This window comes from Gallus gallus, chromosome 8 (genome assembly GCF_016699485.2).
Source record: "Gallus gallus isolate bGalGal1 chromosome 8, bGalGal1.mat.broiler.GRCg7b, whole genome shotgun sequence".
Taxonomy (NCBI): Eukaryota; Metazoa; Chordata; class Aves; order Galliformes; family Phasianidae; genus Gallus; species Gallus gallus.
In genome coordinates this window covers 10,453,176-10,470,564 of record NC_052539.1, presented here as the reverse complement: position 1 = coordinate 10,470,564, position 17,389 = coordinate 10,453,176, and the positions used below count along the sequence as shown (strand labels likewise).

The 17,389-nt window shown below is 38.4% G+C and overlaps 1 protein-coding gene across 28 annotated transcripts in view; it reads left to right on the top strand.

Annotated features, from left to right (window-relative positions):
* Positions 1-17,389, top strand: part of HMCN1 (hemicentin 1) — a 281,366-nt gene that overhangs the window by 157,385 nt on the left and 106,592 nt on the right. For all 28 annotated transcript variants that reach the window (XR_003076395.3, XR_005861916.2, XM_046944923.1 and 25 more), the window contains 11 exons: positions 4,895-5,036; positions 5,468-5,595; positions 6,183-6,296; positions 7,039-7,197; positions 7,925-8,119; positions 9,026-9,124; positions 10,483-10,610; positions 12,076-12,220; positions 13,733-13,845; positions 15,263-15,422; positions 15,892-16,057. Coding sequence is in view for 26 of the 28 variants with exons in the window: in XM_046944923.1 (XP_046800879.1) it covers positions 4,895-5,036; positions 5,468-5,595; positions 6,183-6,296; positions 7,039-7,197; positions 7,925-8,119; positions 9,026-9,124; positions 10,483-10,610; positions 12,076-12,220; positions 13,733-13,845; positions 15,263-15,422; positions 15,892-16,057 (1,549 nt within the window). In the remaining 2 variants the exon portion in view is untranslated. The remainder of the gene's footprint in view (positions 1-4,894; positions 5,037-5,467; positions 5,596-6,182; positions 6,297-7,038; positions 7,198-7,924; positions 8,120-9,025; positions 9,125-10,482; positions 10,611-12,075; positions 12,221-13,732; positions 13,846-15,262; positions 15,423-15,891; positions 16,058-17,389) is intronic.

Sequence of the window (17,389 nt, the reverse complement as noted above, 5' to 3'; positions counted from 1 at the left end):
TTCATGAGAGTAGCCCTGCAGAGAAGGACCTGGGGGTCCTGGTGGATGAAAAACTGAATATGAGCCAGCAGTGTGCTCCTGCAGCTCAGAAGGCCAATGGTATTGTGGGCTTCGTCAGAAGAGGGGTGGCCAGCAGGGATAGGGAGGTGATTGTCCCTCTCTGCTTTACTGTCATGAGGCTCCAGCTGGAGTACTGCATCCAGGTCTAGGGCCCCCAACACAGGAAAGATGTGGAGCTGTTAGAGAGGGTCCAGAGGAGAGCCATGAAAGTAATCAAAGGGCTGGAGCACTTCACCTATGAAAACAGCCTGAGGGAGCTGGGCTTGTTCAGCCTGGAGAAGAGAAGGCTGTGAGGAGACCTCAATGCAGCCTTTCAGTATTTAAAAAGGGATTGTAAAGGGGAGGGGAATCAACCTTTTACAAGGGCAGATGGTGATAGGACAAGGGGGAAAGGTTTTAAGGTCAAGGAGTGAATGTTTAGGTTGGATGTCGGGGAAGTTCTTTACAGAGAGAGAGATGAGGAACAGGCTGCCCAGAGAGGTTGTGGATGCTCCATCTCTGAAGGTATTCAAGTCCAGGTTGGATGGGGCCCTGGGAATCTGGTCTAGTACCAGATCTGGAGGTTGGTGGCCCTGTCTGTGGTAGGGAGGTTGAAACTTGATGATCCTTGGGGTCCCTTCCAACCCAAGCCATTCTATGATTTGCTCTGCAGGTTAGCAGAGGGTCAGGAGGTGCCTGAGCGGCCACTCTGGAGTTCTTTACAACTCCAGAAAATAAGTGGGTCCCTGAGTTTGCTTGCCTTCTTCCCACCTCGTAAGAGTTTATCTGTCTTCACAGAACTGGTGGGGAAGAGTGTTTGCATCACTGGCCTGATCGCAAACAGCCTGGTTTTGAGTTAGCCTGAAGTTACTGTTCCAGAGTTTCTTTTGTTAAAATTCCCTGGGTGTTATCCTGTACACTACAGAGGCAGGAAAAATAAAGCTTGTTCATCTAGCAAAGAATATCTCTCCAATTTGTGTGTTTTCTGGATCATTTATCACAAATTCAGCTGAATAAGTGATATTCAAAGTTTTTATGTTCAGATTGTGCATAGCAGGAGAAGAACTTCAACAAACTGCATCAATGGACAGGGGAAGAGCCACTGGTGTCATCTGTCTGTAATGCCTTTGACACAGTTGCCCAAAACATCCTTCTCTCCAAATTGGAAAGATGTGGATTTCATGTGTAGGACTGTTCAATGGATGAAGAACTAGCTGCAGGACCGAAGCCACAGAGTGGTGGTCAACAGCTGTGTCTGCGTAGAGATCAGCAACAAGTTTTGTCCCCCAGGGGTCAGTACTGGGACTGACTCTTTAATATCTTCATCAGTGACATCAACGGCAGGGTTGAGTGCACTCTTGGCGAGTTTGCAGATGACACCAAACTGTTTGATGTGGTCAACACACCCAAGGGGTGGGATGCCATTAGACAGGCTCGATCAGTGGGCACAGCTGAACCTCACGAGGTTCAACAAAGCTGAGTGCAAGGTCTTGCAGGCAACCTTCACTACCAATGCAAGCTGAGGGATGAAAGGATAGAGCATGGCCCTGCCGAAAAGGACTTGGGGTAGTTTTTGTATCCCCCTCTGCCTTGCCAGTACTCTTGAATAAAAAAAATATAGGTTTTTAGTAAGATTGAGCTTTACACAGCCCTACCTGGAAAAACTAAGGTATGCCTATAAAACTCAGAGTTGCACAAGAACTTGTTGACATCACTGTGGTCACACAAGAGTCCAGAATCTGAAGAAAATTAACTTTTCATACCAAAACTACAGTTCCTTTATCACTAGAATTAGAGCTTTGTGATAAACACCTGCAGTATCGTGATATTTGGAAGTGCAGGGAGGTCAGTTCAACTTGAGTGAGAATGAGTTGAAACTGCCAGGAACCACGAGGGAACAGCTTGGACCCATGGAAGGTGCTCCGTCTGTTCTTAGCCAGAATCTGCTTTCATAAAGTTCTGAGAAAGAAATCAAACTTTTTTTTTTTCTTTGTTTTTGGGGGGGGGGAGGCGGGGGGACTTGCAGCAAGTGTATGCAGACTTCAAGGGTGGTTGCATTCTTGCATGATGATTTTTGATCTAGGTACATTTAAATAGTTGCTCTTATTCAGCCTTGCTCATTATGTGCCCAGTGAACAACTGGAATTTTTGCTAATGAAAGGTGATTTAAAAAAAAAACAAAAACCAAAAAAAAACTCAGCTGCTTATGTTGAATAACAAAAATTGGTATTTGCTGTCCTTTTTTATGTTAACTGCTTCTAGTGATCTAAATGAACATTAAGGCCAAGGAAGTTTACAAACATGAATGCTTCAGACACTGAAGTCTCCCTACTAACCTTTGTTCTCTTCAGGAGTTTCATCCACTGTCTCTGATAAATGTTACTTCCACCTTCTTTTACTCACCTGGTAGCTATGGTCCCACAGCAATACTGCATTGGCAGTGATGTATTGTCAAAGCACAGTGGGTAATTGCCATTTGAAGCAGTTTCCTAGTATCGACATAAGCATATACCTTCCTTAAAACTAGAGCATGCAGATCTCCCAGTGTCCCATGACAGGATTTGCAGTGAAACAAAAACAGCTGAGAACTCTGTACACGTAATCAGTTACTTGTAGACAGACCTGTAAGTTGCATACACTTCTTGTCTTTACCTGCCCCTCAAATCTGGATGTAATCCCAGTAGTTTGGAAGCTGTGATTCTGCCTTCCTGTGGTGCCATTCCTGCAGGGTCCTCTCCCTCTAACAAAAATGAAACTGTAGAGATTGATGGCCATGAATGTAAGAAAGCGACAATGTAACAGCATCTGTGTTGAGTTTTACAACGCTGTGTACAAATTACTTGCTGTTTATTATTTAACGTTCTCTTCTTTGGCAGTTTAACTGTGTGGTTTTGAATGTGTTTTTAGGCTGTAGGATCTTCTGCACACTTGCACTTTCTGTTAATGACTGAAACCTTATTCACGAGTCCTGGTATTTGGATCCTGCTTCCCCCAGGCCACCAGGTGACACAGTGCAACAAACCACCTTCCTCAGAACAGCAGCTACATTCTCTTGAAAGAGGGGTTTTATGTACTTTACCTTGTGGATGAATTTTCCTGAGATAATAACAGATGTCAATTATTCATGAAGCTCAAAACACAAAACATGGTGCAAGTAATTCAAATAAAAATGTACTAAAATGATTAAATAATAGCATGTACATGACTTGTATGCTAATGTTACCACTCATGCTTTAAAACTATTTTTGTGTTCCTTGGGAAACTTGCTTTTGGATTCAGTGAGATGCATTGTAGGACCACTCAGCAGGATCACTCAGTGATCATGGAGGACAGTGCTGTTAAGTGCAACTGTGCAGTTACAATGCAAGTCATTTACTGTGTGCTACTTATTAGACCTCCAAAAGTGCAAGGGTCTTAAATTCAACAGTGTGTTTTTATGGGTAATATAATATCCATAGGCTTGCCAGTCTCTGCTTCTCAAGTTTGTACTACTTTACATTTAAACTGCTATTTTACATGTAAACCCTTGCATGTAAAAAGTGATGAGAGCTTCTACTCTTCTGTACCCTGGATTTAATGTTCGCGCATTTGAAAATCATTTAATTTCTTGTTATCTCAGTTCTTCCATCAGTGATAAACACTAATCCCCTCTCAGTAAGTGTGCTGAGGCTGTGGGGAGGAGGATTGTTTTCCAGCTAATAAGCTGCTGAAGCACACAGCACTCAGAATCTGCTTCCTGTCTCCCCTGGACACAGCACCCTGCTCTGCAGACTGGGGGAAGCAGTAGGTAGACCCTGCATCCCCATGGGGTGCCAACACTATGTTTGTGTTGGCAGCTTTTCAAGCAACTGCATTCCACCATAGAACTTGGAGAAAAATCTTCCTTCCAGAAGTGATAACCCAAAGGGACATACTATTCATTGCTCCAGGTAAAAGAATTCTTTTATAGGTAGCTCCTTGAGCTCTGGAAGTTCTGGGCTGTGCCCACTGCCCTGGTGAGCCTGTTCTATACCTACCACTCTCTGGTGCAGAAACTTTTCTTAACCCACAGTGTGACCTTCCCCTGATGCAGCTCCATGCCATTCCCTTGAGCCCTTTTACTTCTCAGGTGGAGCAGCAGTTGCTACTATGAATTGCTACTTTTTCATGTATTGAGTGGTGTAGAACTTTTTCTTGTTACTATAAGTAGGCAAAACGGTAAATACTGTAGAAGAAAATGTCAGTTGTGACAGGGAATTGTTTTGGTGGTCTTTGACCTTTATGGAAAAATTCAGTCCAAGGATATAAGTGGATGAATTCTGTGGTGCTCATCAGTCTCTTTTCTTGCGAAAATGCAGCTGAAATCCATTCTTATTCCTTTGTGACATTGATGTTGATGACTCTGTTTAGTTCTGGGCAGGTTCATGCTCACATTTGGGAGATCCAGTGTATGTATCTCAGAGCAAAGCAAACTGGCAGCATGAGAATTCATGTGACCCATGTAGCCTGAATCCTGAACTATTTTATAAAGGGATGTATGTTTTATGTTGAGGAACTGGTATGCTGTGGTAGAGAAAAAGAAGTGAATAGGTTCTGAAAGAGGATTGCTATTTCAAGAAATAGGAACTCTTTGAATAATGCTGTAAGTGGAAGAGACTTCAACAAAAATGTTATTACCAGATTGACTATATTTTAGTGCAATAATTGGCCTTATGACATAATTCACGTATGTCTGTTGCTCGTTATTTGAGTTGCGTGGAGGCAGCTATAGGAGAACAATGATCGTCACCTTTATCAGAAATAAAGTGGTGGTTATAATGTGTAAGTACTTACAAAACATATCTTTTTGATTTCTATTTTTCATTTCTTTTAATAGAACCACCTAGGATTGTCATTTCACCTAAGGATCAGACTTTTGTAGAAGGCTCTGAAGTGTCAATCAGATGTTCTGCAACAGGTTATCCAAAGCCAACAGTAGTTTGGACACACAATGAAATGTTTATTATTGGTTCAAACAGGTAGGGATTATAGATTTGCTTTCTTTTTTTCCTTTTTTTTTATTTCCCCCTCCTGTGTGAGTGAGAAGTTTTGAAGAATGTCAAAATATTCTTTCTTTCACAGGAGCATGTGAGCTTTGGAAAAAAGTACCTTGACCTTTGTCCTTGTAATTCTGTGATTTCAGTTGTCTTATCTATAAAATAGGAATACTATGATTACTTTCTTCAGAAGTTTTCTATGAGAGTAAACTCACTGCTCTTTATAACATGCGTTGCTATCGTTTGGCAGAAATAGTACTACTACAACTCATAATAAGTATAACTGTTTAGCTTGAGATGAAGACAGCAGTATCTATTTCTAGATCATCTGGTCATACTGTTGGAGTGTGTGTGAAACGGTTTTTCTTCTTTCTTTAACTAACCATTTTGTTTGGTCCTCTGTGTATTCTCAGGTATAGATTGACCCCAGAAGGCACCTTGATCATAAGACAGGCAATTCCAAAAGATGCAGGAGTTTATGGGTGCTTGGCAAGTAACTCAGCTGGGACGGAGAAACAGACGTCCATTCTTACATACATAGGTAAGCAAAAGAAATAATGAAGTGAAATTAAAAAGCAAAATATTCCGACTTCAGAGTGGTAATCTGTAGAACTGTGCAGAACATATTTGTAGAAATTTTCTGAAACTCCAGAAAAACAAAACAAAACATTCTAGAGTAGGCTTGCAAAACTGAGTAGGTCCTTGGAGAAGGAATACTTTTATTCTAACTTTCTGTTGTGTGCTTAGCCCAGGAGTCCCAGTTCAAATCGTGCCCTCTAAACACTATGCTGTATATTAACAGCAGAGTACCAAAATTCTTAATGAATGGTCTTCAGTTGGACTCTGAAGAGAGAGAAAGTCTCTTTTTACTTTCTAAATGGTCAGACTCTTCCAATTCTTTCCTTATGAGCGTGTATATTCTACGTATGGTTCAGGTATTGTGATATTCCAAGCTCTACTTTTCTTCTATTATTTTTCTATCACCTTACATGATTTTTAAGCCTGCTTGACTTTTAAGGCAAATATATCTTATTGTACAACAGAAGATTAATCTTTTATCATTTGCATCTTAAAAGTGATATACATTTTGGATGAGGAACTCATTTTTTCCTTGTTGTTTCTTTTTAGAGGGCCCAACAGTGACTATATTTCAAAGTGAAATTCTGGTTGCTCTTGGAGACACCACTGTTATGGAGTGTAAAACAACTGGAATCCCACATCCTCAAGTTAAATGGTTTAAAGGTGCGCTTCTTTGTGTTTGATTTATTTACTTTAATAGCAATGCTTAGAGCAATGATATTGAAGTGACTTTATTTTTCTCAAAAGCTTTATGGAGTATTCAAACAGTGACTGACCTGTGAAATTCTCTAATCTAGAAGATAGGGCACTTAATAGCCAGGACATGAGATCTCACTTCTATTTAAGTACAGTGAATGAACTTACCTTATAATAATTCGAAAGAAAAAACTGTGTATTTCTTACACTCAGTTATGTTTCATGCTTTGTCATAAAATGTTTATATGCTACAAAAACTGCAAAATGTCTGTAAATGGACACATTCTGAGCAGTACTTAGCAGTTATTACTTAGCAGTATCCTAGCTCCTGCTTGAGAGGTAGCAGAGTTGTTTTCCAGGTTTTGCAGTGCTCCCAACTTGGTGTGGAGCTGGCAGACAAGTGGCTTCCATAAGTAGCCTCTAATGTGAGAAGGAAAAATACAACTTGGCATACTGTCCTTATGCTGATGTCTATCCAAAGCTACTTAACTTTGTATTTCCCTTGTAAAATAAATATAAATAAAATTTGGTTGTATCTAATGCAGTAATGATTTTTCCCACTGAGTTCAATGATTATCTGACTATACTTACCTGCTGAATGAGTACAGTCATGTTGTGAATTAATCTCAGACTTGGACACATTTTTTTAGAGTAATTTTGATAAATACCCTCTTCATATTTCAGTTACTTTTTTTCTGTCTAAACTTAGGTGACTTAGAGTTGAGGGCATCAGCATTTCTCATCATTGATACTCATCGGGGTCTTTTGAAGATCCAGGAAACACAGGAGCTGGATGCTGGTGATTATACCTGTGTGGCTACCAATGATGCAGGGAGAGCTTCTGGAAAGATAACCCTAGATGTTGGCTGTAAGTACCAGGTAGTTTGCAACTAGACAGTAAGTGCTCTATTTCAGTGTTTCCTGATCTGATCAACAGGGCCTTATTTATCTGAACTTTTCTCACAAATACATTTATGCAAGTCTTTCAATAACTGTGTGTGCTGAGAACACCTTTTTGATAGTGTTCACTGAGCTAAATTTCCTTGGATTCCCTACATTCCTTTATTCTTACTCCTTTTTGCAAAGCACTGAAGTTACAAGGAGGAGGAAAGAGCCACAGAAGGAGGAAACAGTTCAAACCTAAACCTAACATAGTTCTCATATAGAGAATGTATTTCATTTGTGTTACTATGTAAATTTACTGTAACCTAGTCCTTCCTATCCTTTTCCTGTTTCTTTCTAACTGCCTTTAAAATACACATTTCTGTTAGATATGTACACTTTCTGAAGCAATGGGCAGAGCTGTTTGAAGGAGAGGAGAAACGTAGAATCCTAACATCTGAATGTCCACATTCTTTTGAAAAGGATGGCTATATCTTTTTTTTTTTTTTTTTTTTGGTGATGTTTAGCTCATTTTTGAACTCCTCATTATTCATGAAGAACATGCTAGGTTGCTTTTGCATACTGTTTCTAGAATTGGGAATCTGTTGTTAAGAAAAAAATAATTTGTAGGGTTTCCAGTATTGTAAGCAGAAAACTACTGTTATGATGAAACCTCATATTCACTTTATGCATTGTTTCTGTATTTTTTCCAGCTCCCCCAGTTTTCATTCAAGAACCCAGCGATGAATCTGTGGATATTGGCTCAAATATCACACTGCCATGTTATGTTCAGGGTTACCCAGAACCAAAGGTTAAATGGAGACGTCTGAATGGTGCTTCCCTTTTCTCAAGACCACTTGCTGTTAGTTTCATCAGTCAGCTCAGAACAGGAGCTCTGTCAATTAATAGTAAGTAGACTAAATTTTTAAAGAAAATGTGCTAGAGAGAAATACAACATATGCAATGCATCTAAATTATTATACTACTGTGTAAAATAGTTAACTTTGTAAAAAAAGCAATAGATATTATCAGAGATTATGTTTCTGTTACTGATTTTCTTGCTGTTGATGTGCATTGTTTTCCTGTGAGTTTCTGAATTCACTTGTGATTGGTCTCTGGCTTCACTGATCTTCATTGAAATAATTACACTTTTGTTTAAATAAATGTGTTTTGTGGTCTCTGTTAATACCGAGGAGCCATGAATTTTATTTTATTATTTCTCTCTCAAGAAGTTTTTTTTAAACTTACTTTTAAGCAAGACCTAATTTGGGTAATAGCTAGGAATTCTGCAAGTGTCTTTTTCAATTCTCTGGAGCATTTTGGTCACCCAGACACTAAATGACATTATTCTGTTTTCTTAGTTAGCTCTTTTATTCCTTTCTAGAACTTATCCGGATGAGTAATTCTTGTATACAGTATGTAAAACAGAGTAATTTGTGTGTTACAAGTCAATACACATGCAGAGAGGCAATACTCTGTGTAGTTAGCAGTATTCCACAGAAAATGCACTATGCAACAGTATATGCATGTGTGGATGTGTAAATACTAGGTGGCATTTATACACAGTAGTGTATACTGTATTAAAGTATATGCAATATATAAAGTGCTGAAAAGTATCATATGTATCATATCTTTTCAATCAAGTACTCATAGTCATTGTTTCCATCCTTGCTGAGAGAGGGAAAGGAATGACCTAAAAAAACCCCAATATTTGAAGGTGAAAAATGGAAGCATAGGGTATTCATGCATTGCAGACTTTTCAGTGTAATTTTAGCTGCAATCTGATCTCTCTCTATTTTTTCTTCCTTCTGTAGATCTGTGGGTTAATGATGAAGGAAGTTATGTCTGTGAAGCTGAAAACCAGTTTGGAAGGATTCAGTCACAGCCAGCCACAATCACAGTAACTGGACTGGGTAAGTCTGGTTAATGTCAGTGATACCAGGGAAAGGGAAGACTGGCAGCGTTTCCATACATGGGATATGCTGGAATAGGTAACAGTCTGGGGTTTTTTTTTTTTTACAATGAATAGGATGTTAATGTGTTACGTACTTACACCTCTGTGTTTGTAGCAACGTTTACACAAATGTAGTCAGCCACACAAACTAAATCAGAAGATATTTGCATCAAATATTGTAATTAAATTCACTGAAACTTTCACATTATAACATTGTCTTTTTACCAGTTTAGAATAGTTCCATCTACGCTTTGTAACATGGACCTTAAAAATGATGCATTCTGTGTTCTGTTTCTTATTGCTTAGCAAATCGATTAAGGAATGAAAAATCACCATCATGATGAATGCTAATGATTTTCTACCATGTAATTTAAAAAAAAAAAAAAAAGTAGCAGTGAACTTGCTTATTGCAATGCATTGCTACGACTGGGAAGGAATCTTAGTGATCCAAGAGGACACTAAACATCCTGCTTTGACAATGACTGTGTTTTCAAGGAGTTGTTTATTATCTTGGGCAATTGGCAATAAAAGGAAAAATAATGCTATGGAATGTATGAATTTGTGGGAAGGTAAGAATGGTTGTGTCCACCATCAAAGAAAACGTTGGTTAAATTAAAACGTGTGGTGAAATCTGTAATGCTGACGTTGTTTCGTAAAGAAGTTTTTACCTATTTAAAAGCCTCTTCAGTATTTTTCCCCAAGTAAGAAAACATAATATATCAACTTGGTATCCGTGGGAACATGAGCTTTCAGGGAAGTGCTGGACTGGATCCAGTTTCAGCTGGACAATGTCTTTTCTTTGTTGCTGTTCCTTAATCTTAGAATTACTGTACATGTATTATTCCAACTTACTTTTCTTTCCTATGCTACTCAATCCTCTGTGGGTTTTTTTTTTTCCTTTCTGTGTCACTGACATTTCAGATACCAGAGCCTTATCTGGTATGTTTTGTCCTTAGAGATCTATGTTGGCACTGTGGTGCTTTTTGTTGATTACTGTGTTTTTTTTTTTTTTTTTCTGAGGTTTTTTTTTTTTCCCCTCTGTAAATAGTATGGTTTTCACTGTAGGAAATGTTTCTAGATTGTGCTGGCTGCTCTCTATTTGCATAGTGCCTTGCATAAGCAGACTTTTGTCTGATACTGCTGCAAGAAATATTACTTGACAGGACTAGTAATAAAAAATCACATCCAGTACCTTACATATATATATATATATATATACACTTAAATATATATAAAATATGCATTTTAAAAATCCTAATTAATTCTCTCTCTCTCTCTCTCTCTCTCTTTGTTTTTTTTTTTTTTTTTTTTGTCAAGTTGCACCTCTGATTGGAATAAGCCCAGCCACAGCCAATGTAATCGAGGGGCAGCAGCTCACTTTGCCATGTGTTCTACTTGCTGGAAACCCCATTCCAGACCGGAAGTGGATTAAGAACAGTATGGTGGTAAGACTGTTTTCTTTCTTACAAGTTTTGTTGATATAGAAAATCAACAGCAGATGTTTTAAGTCATGATAACACATTGATTTAATTTCCAGAGATTGCTATTCAAATTTAGTGATAGATTTTATGCTTACAGATAAAGGTCTATCTTGAAATTGGACTAGCTCACTGAAAACAAGGATCCAGTGGCATTGCAATGACTTCACAACTGACCAACACCACTCAATGAAAGAGCTGCTGCCTGACCAGGAGAAGCCAGGTGGCTGTATCTGCAAGACAGAAGCTGCTTCTGAATTTCTGCAGCCGCTGTCATTCTAAGTTCAGCCAATCCCCTTGAGAAATGATAGTTTATTAGTGTTTGAATCATAGAATCACAAGTATTGGAAAAGACCCCCAAGCTCATTCAGTCCAACCATGCACCTACCATCAATATCTCCCCACTAAACTGTATCCCTTAGTACCACATCTAAACGTTTCTTGAGCACCTTCAGGGATGGTGATTCAACCATCTCCCTGGGCAACCTGTGCCAGTGCCTGACCAATCTTGGAGAAGAAATTCTTCCTGATAGCTAACCTGAACCTCCCCTAGCACAACTTGAGGCCATTCCGTCTCATCCTATTGCTAGTTAGACAGGAGAAAAGGCTGACCCTCACTTCACCACAGCTTCCTTTCAAGTACTTATAGTGTGATAAGGTCTTCCCTGAGCCTCCTGTTCTCCGCACTAAACAATCCCAGCTTCCTCAGCCACTTCTCATAAGACAGTGTTTCTGTAAGGCCACTCTCTGTTGCTGAGCTCTTCTAGCTGATTGCTAGATGACTGTGAATTTTTAATATTGCTATAGGGTATACAGTTTTTTAAAAAATGCTGTTTTTTTGCTGAAAGGTACAACTTTATGTATCCTTTGCAGTGGATAGTTTTTAAATGTTTCTGTTGCCAATACTTTAAAGAAAAATACAAGTCTATACAGCATCCCTAGTGGGTGAAGGTATGCTTCAGAGCTGATCGCTTTTATGATGGTTATGCCAAGAGTTTCTAGAAGTTTCTGACAACAACAGTGAAAGTAATCTGTTTATGGAAGAGAAACAAATAGTTGCAATCAGGAGAGTTGATCTGTGATGACATGGGGTTACTGGAATAACAAATACAAAATGCGATTGAATAATTCAGCTAGGTTTGCCCTTGCTTTAATGCATGATTATAAGCTACTCTGGTGGTTGTATATGTGCTGTCGCAGAGCGGAGTTGCCATTGTAGACATTAATTTCAATCCAGCAGTACTACCAAAAGTATTATTTAAAGTTAACTTTTTATGAAAGGTGGAAAGCTTTAGTAAAATTCTCCAGGAACATAGAATTTTTTTTTTTTTTTATGTGAAAGAGTAAAAAGAGTAAAGCTGTACTGCCTACCAAAGTAAATACTATTAAGTGTGTATTTGCTTAGTAAAATGTTACGTTTCTCTTTTGGCAGCTGGTTTCCAATCCCTACATTAATGTTCGAAGTGATGGGAGCCTGCATCTTGAAAGAGTTCGGCTGCAGGATGGGGGTGATTATACCTGCATGGCCAGTAATGTTGCTGGGACAAACAACAAAACCACTACTGTTAATGTGTATGGTAAGGAGCACTGTCTTGTTACTTTGTGCTGTTTGCAAGAAGAATGTGTGTACCCTACTAACAGGAGGCTAGTCTTACTCACTGGAGGTTTCTTGTGACAGTTGTATTAGTTTCTTGAATTTCCTCTTTATATTGTTGTTACTTTGTAAAGTAATATTGTGGGAAATAGGCCTGCTTCACAGGACAGAACTGAAGAATTGAGGATGTTTTTAAAATAAAACAAAAATAACATCATTTTGTGGTCATAAAAACTCCTCATTTTGAATAAAGGTTGGACTGTGCAGACTTGAGGTTTATTAACAAAACAGATGCAAGTGGGAATTTGCAAGAAAAGTATGAAAAGCAGTGTTGGAGGCATTTAGTACCTGATACAAAGAAGCACAACTCGTGGGAGGATTGCAATTAAAATAAATTGTGAGCTTGGCAAAGTTTTTTTTGTCTTTTCCTTAACCATATCAGAAATTACACTAAGATAAGTGTTAGGTCTGTGGTAACCCATCTGTATTTCAGCTGTGGATACTTGTATTAACTGTGTGTGGGGTCCCAGCTACTTCATGGTTTACAGCCTGAAAGTTTAACATGTATTGAATTAATCATGGGAGATTTAATTTAAGCTGAACTGAAGATGTTGGAACACTATTTTATGTTAACAGTAGCTGTTGTTTGTTAATGCAGAGAAACACTTAGTGCCTGATAAGGGTCTTCCATGTGAACAGTAGTTTCTGGAATTTTTCAGAACCTGAGAACAGAAAGGAATATATTTTTATGCTTTTTTGAAAGATCTAGTTCTTGCTATTACAAGTTTAAGTCTGACCTTATCTTAAATCTGGCCTTCTTTCTGTTGTTAATTGAATTCCAGCTCAGTGAAGGAGGGGAACTGGTGTTTCTTGTCTCCTCCTGTTATTGATTTTGTGTAGTGATCTACTGGTTTTATTCAAGTTCATCTAACAGCCAAATCCCTTCAGACACCATCACTGCAGTTAGCTCAACTTTGTAGCATTTATTACAAAAATTAAATGTGCTTGGAGAGGAATTGGTTCATCACTTTCGAACCTTCAGTGTTTACAGGATGTTGTCCACTGCTAGAAGTTGATTCAGCACCAAAAATCCTGAGCCCATCCTCTTGAAAGATGCAGTGTAAGATGGATTGTGTACAGTATTGTTTCAGGAACTTAGCCTAAAATGTCACCAGTGAGTAGTGCAACAAATCTTTCCTGAAATCACTGCAATCAGCTTAATTGCCTACATTTAGTTTAAAACCACATGTACCTGATCTAATAATCAACCTGTGGTTGATATGCTTCTCTATGAACAGATATTTATTTTTTCAAAAGACTGGAGGAGAAGGTGGCAGGTCAGTGCTGATTCGGGAGTTAAGAGAACAGACTGAAAATTGCCAGCTTTCACAATCTGTATGAAGCAGTAGTTGAGTATGAGAGTTTTATTGCATGAGTTGTACCAGGGTTTGAAATTTGTCTTTTACATGTTTTTAACGTTTGCATTTATTTTCAGTCCTTCCCATTGTTCAGCATGGACAGCAGATATTCAGCACCATTGAAGGAATCCCAGTAACATTGCCATGTAAAGCAAGTGGAGTTCCTAAGCCATCTATTACTTGGTCTAAGGTAATGTCTTGTCTTTGAGCTGTTCATGGTGGAAGATGAATGGATGAATCAAAGTTGTCTTTTAGTTGTCCTATAACTAGGCAAGAGGTGCAATCAAACACCTCTGTTATGAGGAATCTGGATATCTCTGTTTATTTGTCCGCTTTTGTTTCTGTGCTTTCTGGCTATGGTCTAGCCATACATCAAGGTTCTCTTCTATGGAAAGGCTTCTTTGGTTATCCCTCTGACGTTATATATCTATACTTTTCAATACTTCAGAAATTCTTAGTATTCCTGTTATGAGTTGGTAATTTCAGATTAGACAACTTGCCACAGACTGAAAGTTAATTTTTGTTTAGGATTGCTTTAAAATTCCTTTTTTTTTTTTTTTCCCATAGAGGAAAGTGTCTCTAATAATGGCATTGGGGGGTTAGCTGTCTGTCACTTTTCAATCATGTCCTTGACAACAAGTCCAGTGAGGAGGACCTCAGCTTTTTTGAGAAATCTGAAAATCAGGCTGAGATGGTTAGTTGATTTTTGTTAGCATAATTTCTGGTAATAATATTCAAGGTATGCTGCAGCTTGCATGACATTGCTGTGAAGACAGTGTTGCCTCAGAAGTTTTGCTGATGTAATTGAGTGACACCTTATGAACAACTTTGTTTAAAAGAAGCAGTAGAACAGATAACTATTAGTTTGGTAGGGAATGAAACACAGGAGGAGTGAGGTGCAGTAGAAGTTTTTCTCCTTTATTACTGCATATAATTGTAGTATGGATAAGGAATGATCTGCTAAAAAACATTTTATACAACATATACAAGGCCTGTTTTTACATCAGAAACCAATATCAACATTAAGTAAATTGAAATGTTGATTTTTTTATTTATTTAAGAATTAGGTTCTAGAAAATGTTTTTTCATATGAATATATAACAAAATAACATTTTTTCTGCATAAGAATCCCTTGCTTCTCCTATTTCTACTGCTCAGACAGTGACTCTAAAAGAGTATGAAAAGTTAGTTGAAGTTGGTTAATTTCTGTGGATAGAATTTCACGACCAAACTTCTTAGTTAATTCAAAATATTTTGTCGATCTCAGCCATAAACAGTAGCAACCATAAGCAGTAGAAGCAGTGCTGTAATGTAGATTAAAATATTACTTGGTTTAGTCAGGCTTCCTTCATGTTGCATTATCTTCAGAACTATCAAAAATCTTACTGAATGTTACATTAAAAATACAGTAGTCTTCATACAAATGGTCTGCATCAGTGGGTTAAGCTGCTGCAGACACTAATAACTTTAATATTCCTTTAACAGTTTAAATGTTTTCATTAGATTTTCTTTCCGCAAAATTTAGCTGTTATTGCATTAAATATTTGTAATTTGCTGTATTTTTGGAGATCCAAGAACTGTGGACTTTTTTTTCGTTCTTTCTACAGAAAGGAGAAGTAATTTTTCCCAGCAATGAGAAATTTTCTGCAGGTTCTGATGGAAGTCTCTATGTAGTTTCGCCAGAGGGTGAAGAGACTGGGGAATATGTGTGTACTGCAACAAATGCTGCTGGCTACGCTACACGGAAAGTCCAGCTGACTGTATATGGTATATATCGGCTAAAATACAGTATCATTTTGACGATAAGATGATTAGTGTGCTTAGCAAGGCTTTTATGACTTCCACTTATTGGTACAATAGTGTAATGCATAGTTCAGGTACTGGTTCAAACTACCTGTACAATACAGACCTCAGCATATGCATGAATGGCATATATTAATTGCTGTCCAACTTTTTAGGCAGATAGTGCAGTCTTGTTGGTATTTGTAGTGTTGCAAGTAGGCTTCAATCAATCATCAATTCATCAATCAATGTCTGAGCTAACTGGGTGTAGAATGTTGGCATTACAGTGATTTATGGCAGCAAATCTGTTGCAGACATGTCTTTAAAAACAGGATTGTAATTCTGTATACCTGACACACACACACAAAAAAAGATGTTTTATCTGAACTATAGGTATTACATTTGTACAGGTATACATATTCACTTCAGCTTCTTAACATGTTCCATGTTGCAGTGAAACCTAGAGTATCCAGGCCTGGAGACCAGCAAGGGCATGGACCTGTAGAGATCTCAGTAATTACAGGGGATGATGTCACACTTCCATGTGAAGTAAAGAGCTTGCCACCTCCAATAATTACCTGGGCTAAAGAGACACAGCTCATATCTCCATTCTCTCTAAGGTAACAACAAATTGCAATTGTTTGTTGAAAACAAAAGAAAAAATGAAGTTGTGCCTAAGATTTTAAGATTTTGGAAGGCTTTTTGATTACTGAATGATCAATTAGAAGATATGAAGCTGTCCTTGGAGAGGACCACAGGTTTAAAAAACTTTCCAGGCTGAATGTGGATCCTTCTCTGAAGGATGCAAAGTCTGCACATTGTTGTACTGCAGTGTGTGTTTGTACACAGTGGCATACCTTCAGTATTTGCTCTAAAATGTGCAAACTCAGGAGGTCAGGGCAAGAGAGGATTCTGTCGTATATGTACTGTAGTGGTGCCCAGAGATCCATGTAAACTGTGTCTAATTTAAAATTTTTATAAATCTGTTTTACATTTTTAAGCACTTCATATTTATGCTCAGGAAAGCACTGTCTGTTATTCATCTGAAGTCTGGAAACTCAGCAGAACAGAGATGATAGTGAATGTTTGTGAATGCTTACAAGGACCCAGTGTTTGTTATGCTTTGGATCCCAAACTCTTCTGATACTCTTGAAAATGTGACAGCATAGTTAAATGTTTGTAAAAACACAGAGTTGACAGTCTGAGAGACTGTGGAGGTGGGCTGCATAGTTAGAGTTCTTTCATACTGTTTCAGTGTGATAGAAAAGAAGAGAGGAGAAAGGGCAGTTGTCTGTGTGTGCTCAGTTGCAGTGCTGGACACTGTCACAGGGTGTGCTAGTGCTTCCTAGCCTCCCAGCCACATCAAAAGGGGCAAAGACTGCAGCTGCATTTGTAAACCAGGTAAGGACAATGCCGCCAGGTGCACGCTGTGGCAGTTGCTGTACCTATTGTCTAGTGTGTCTCCGTGATCCAAGTGAAATGTCAAGTAGTCGTACAGACCTGAGAGTGCACCTATTTCTTTTGTGGCCAAATCTTGGCCTCAAATCCACCTCTCCCAGAGTCTGCAACAGCCTTTGCAGCTGGTAGGTGCTGGTTGAGTAATCTGTGTGGAAGAGGCTTATGTATAGAGAGTTAATTTGGAATTAGTACTCTGTGTGGAATTTTCTGCTTTGTCCTGTGAACACATTGCATGCATTAATGAATCTGTGTTCTTGGCCCATTACTTGTCCTCATTTTACATCAAGAGACATGATAAATTAGGCTACTTGCTTACTGTGGAGCCATCCGAGTTCTCTAGAGTAGCAGTGATCCAACTCAGCCCATTCCGTAAAATTGTTTACAGATGTCAGCAAAAGTTAGAGTTATTCCAAAGAAAATAGTTTGAGACCACCAAAACAGATGTTAGAAATGTGACCAGTAAACAAAAGAAGAATGAAAGCAGAAATGAAGAA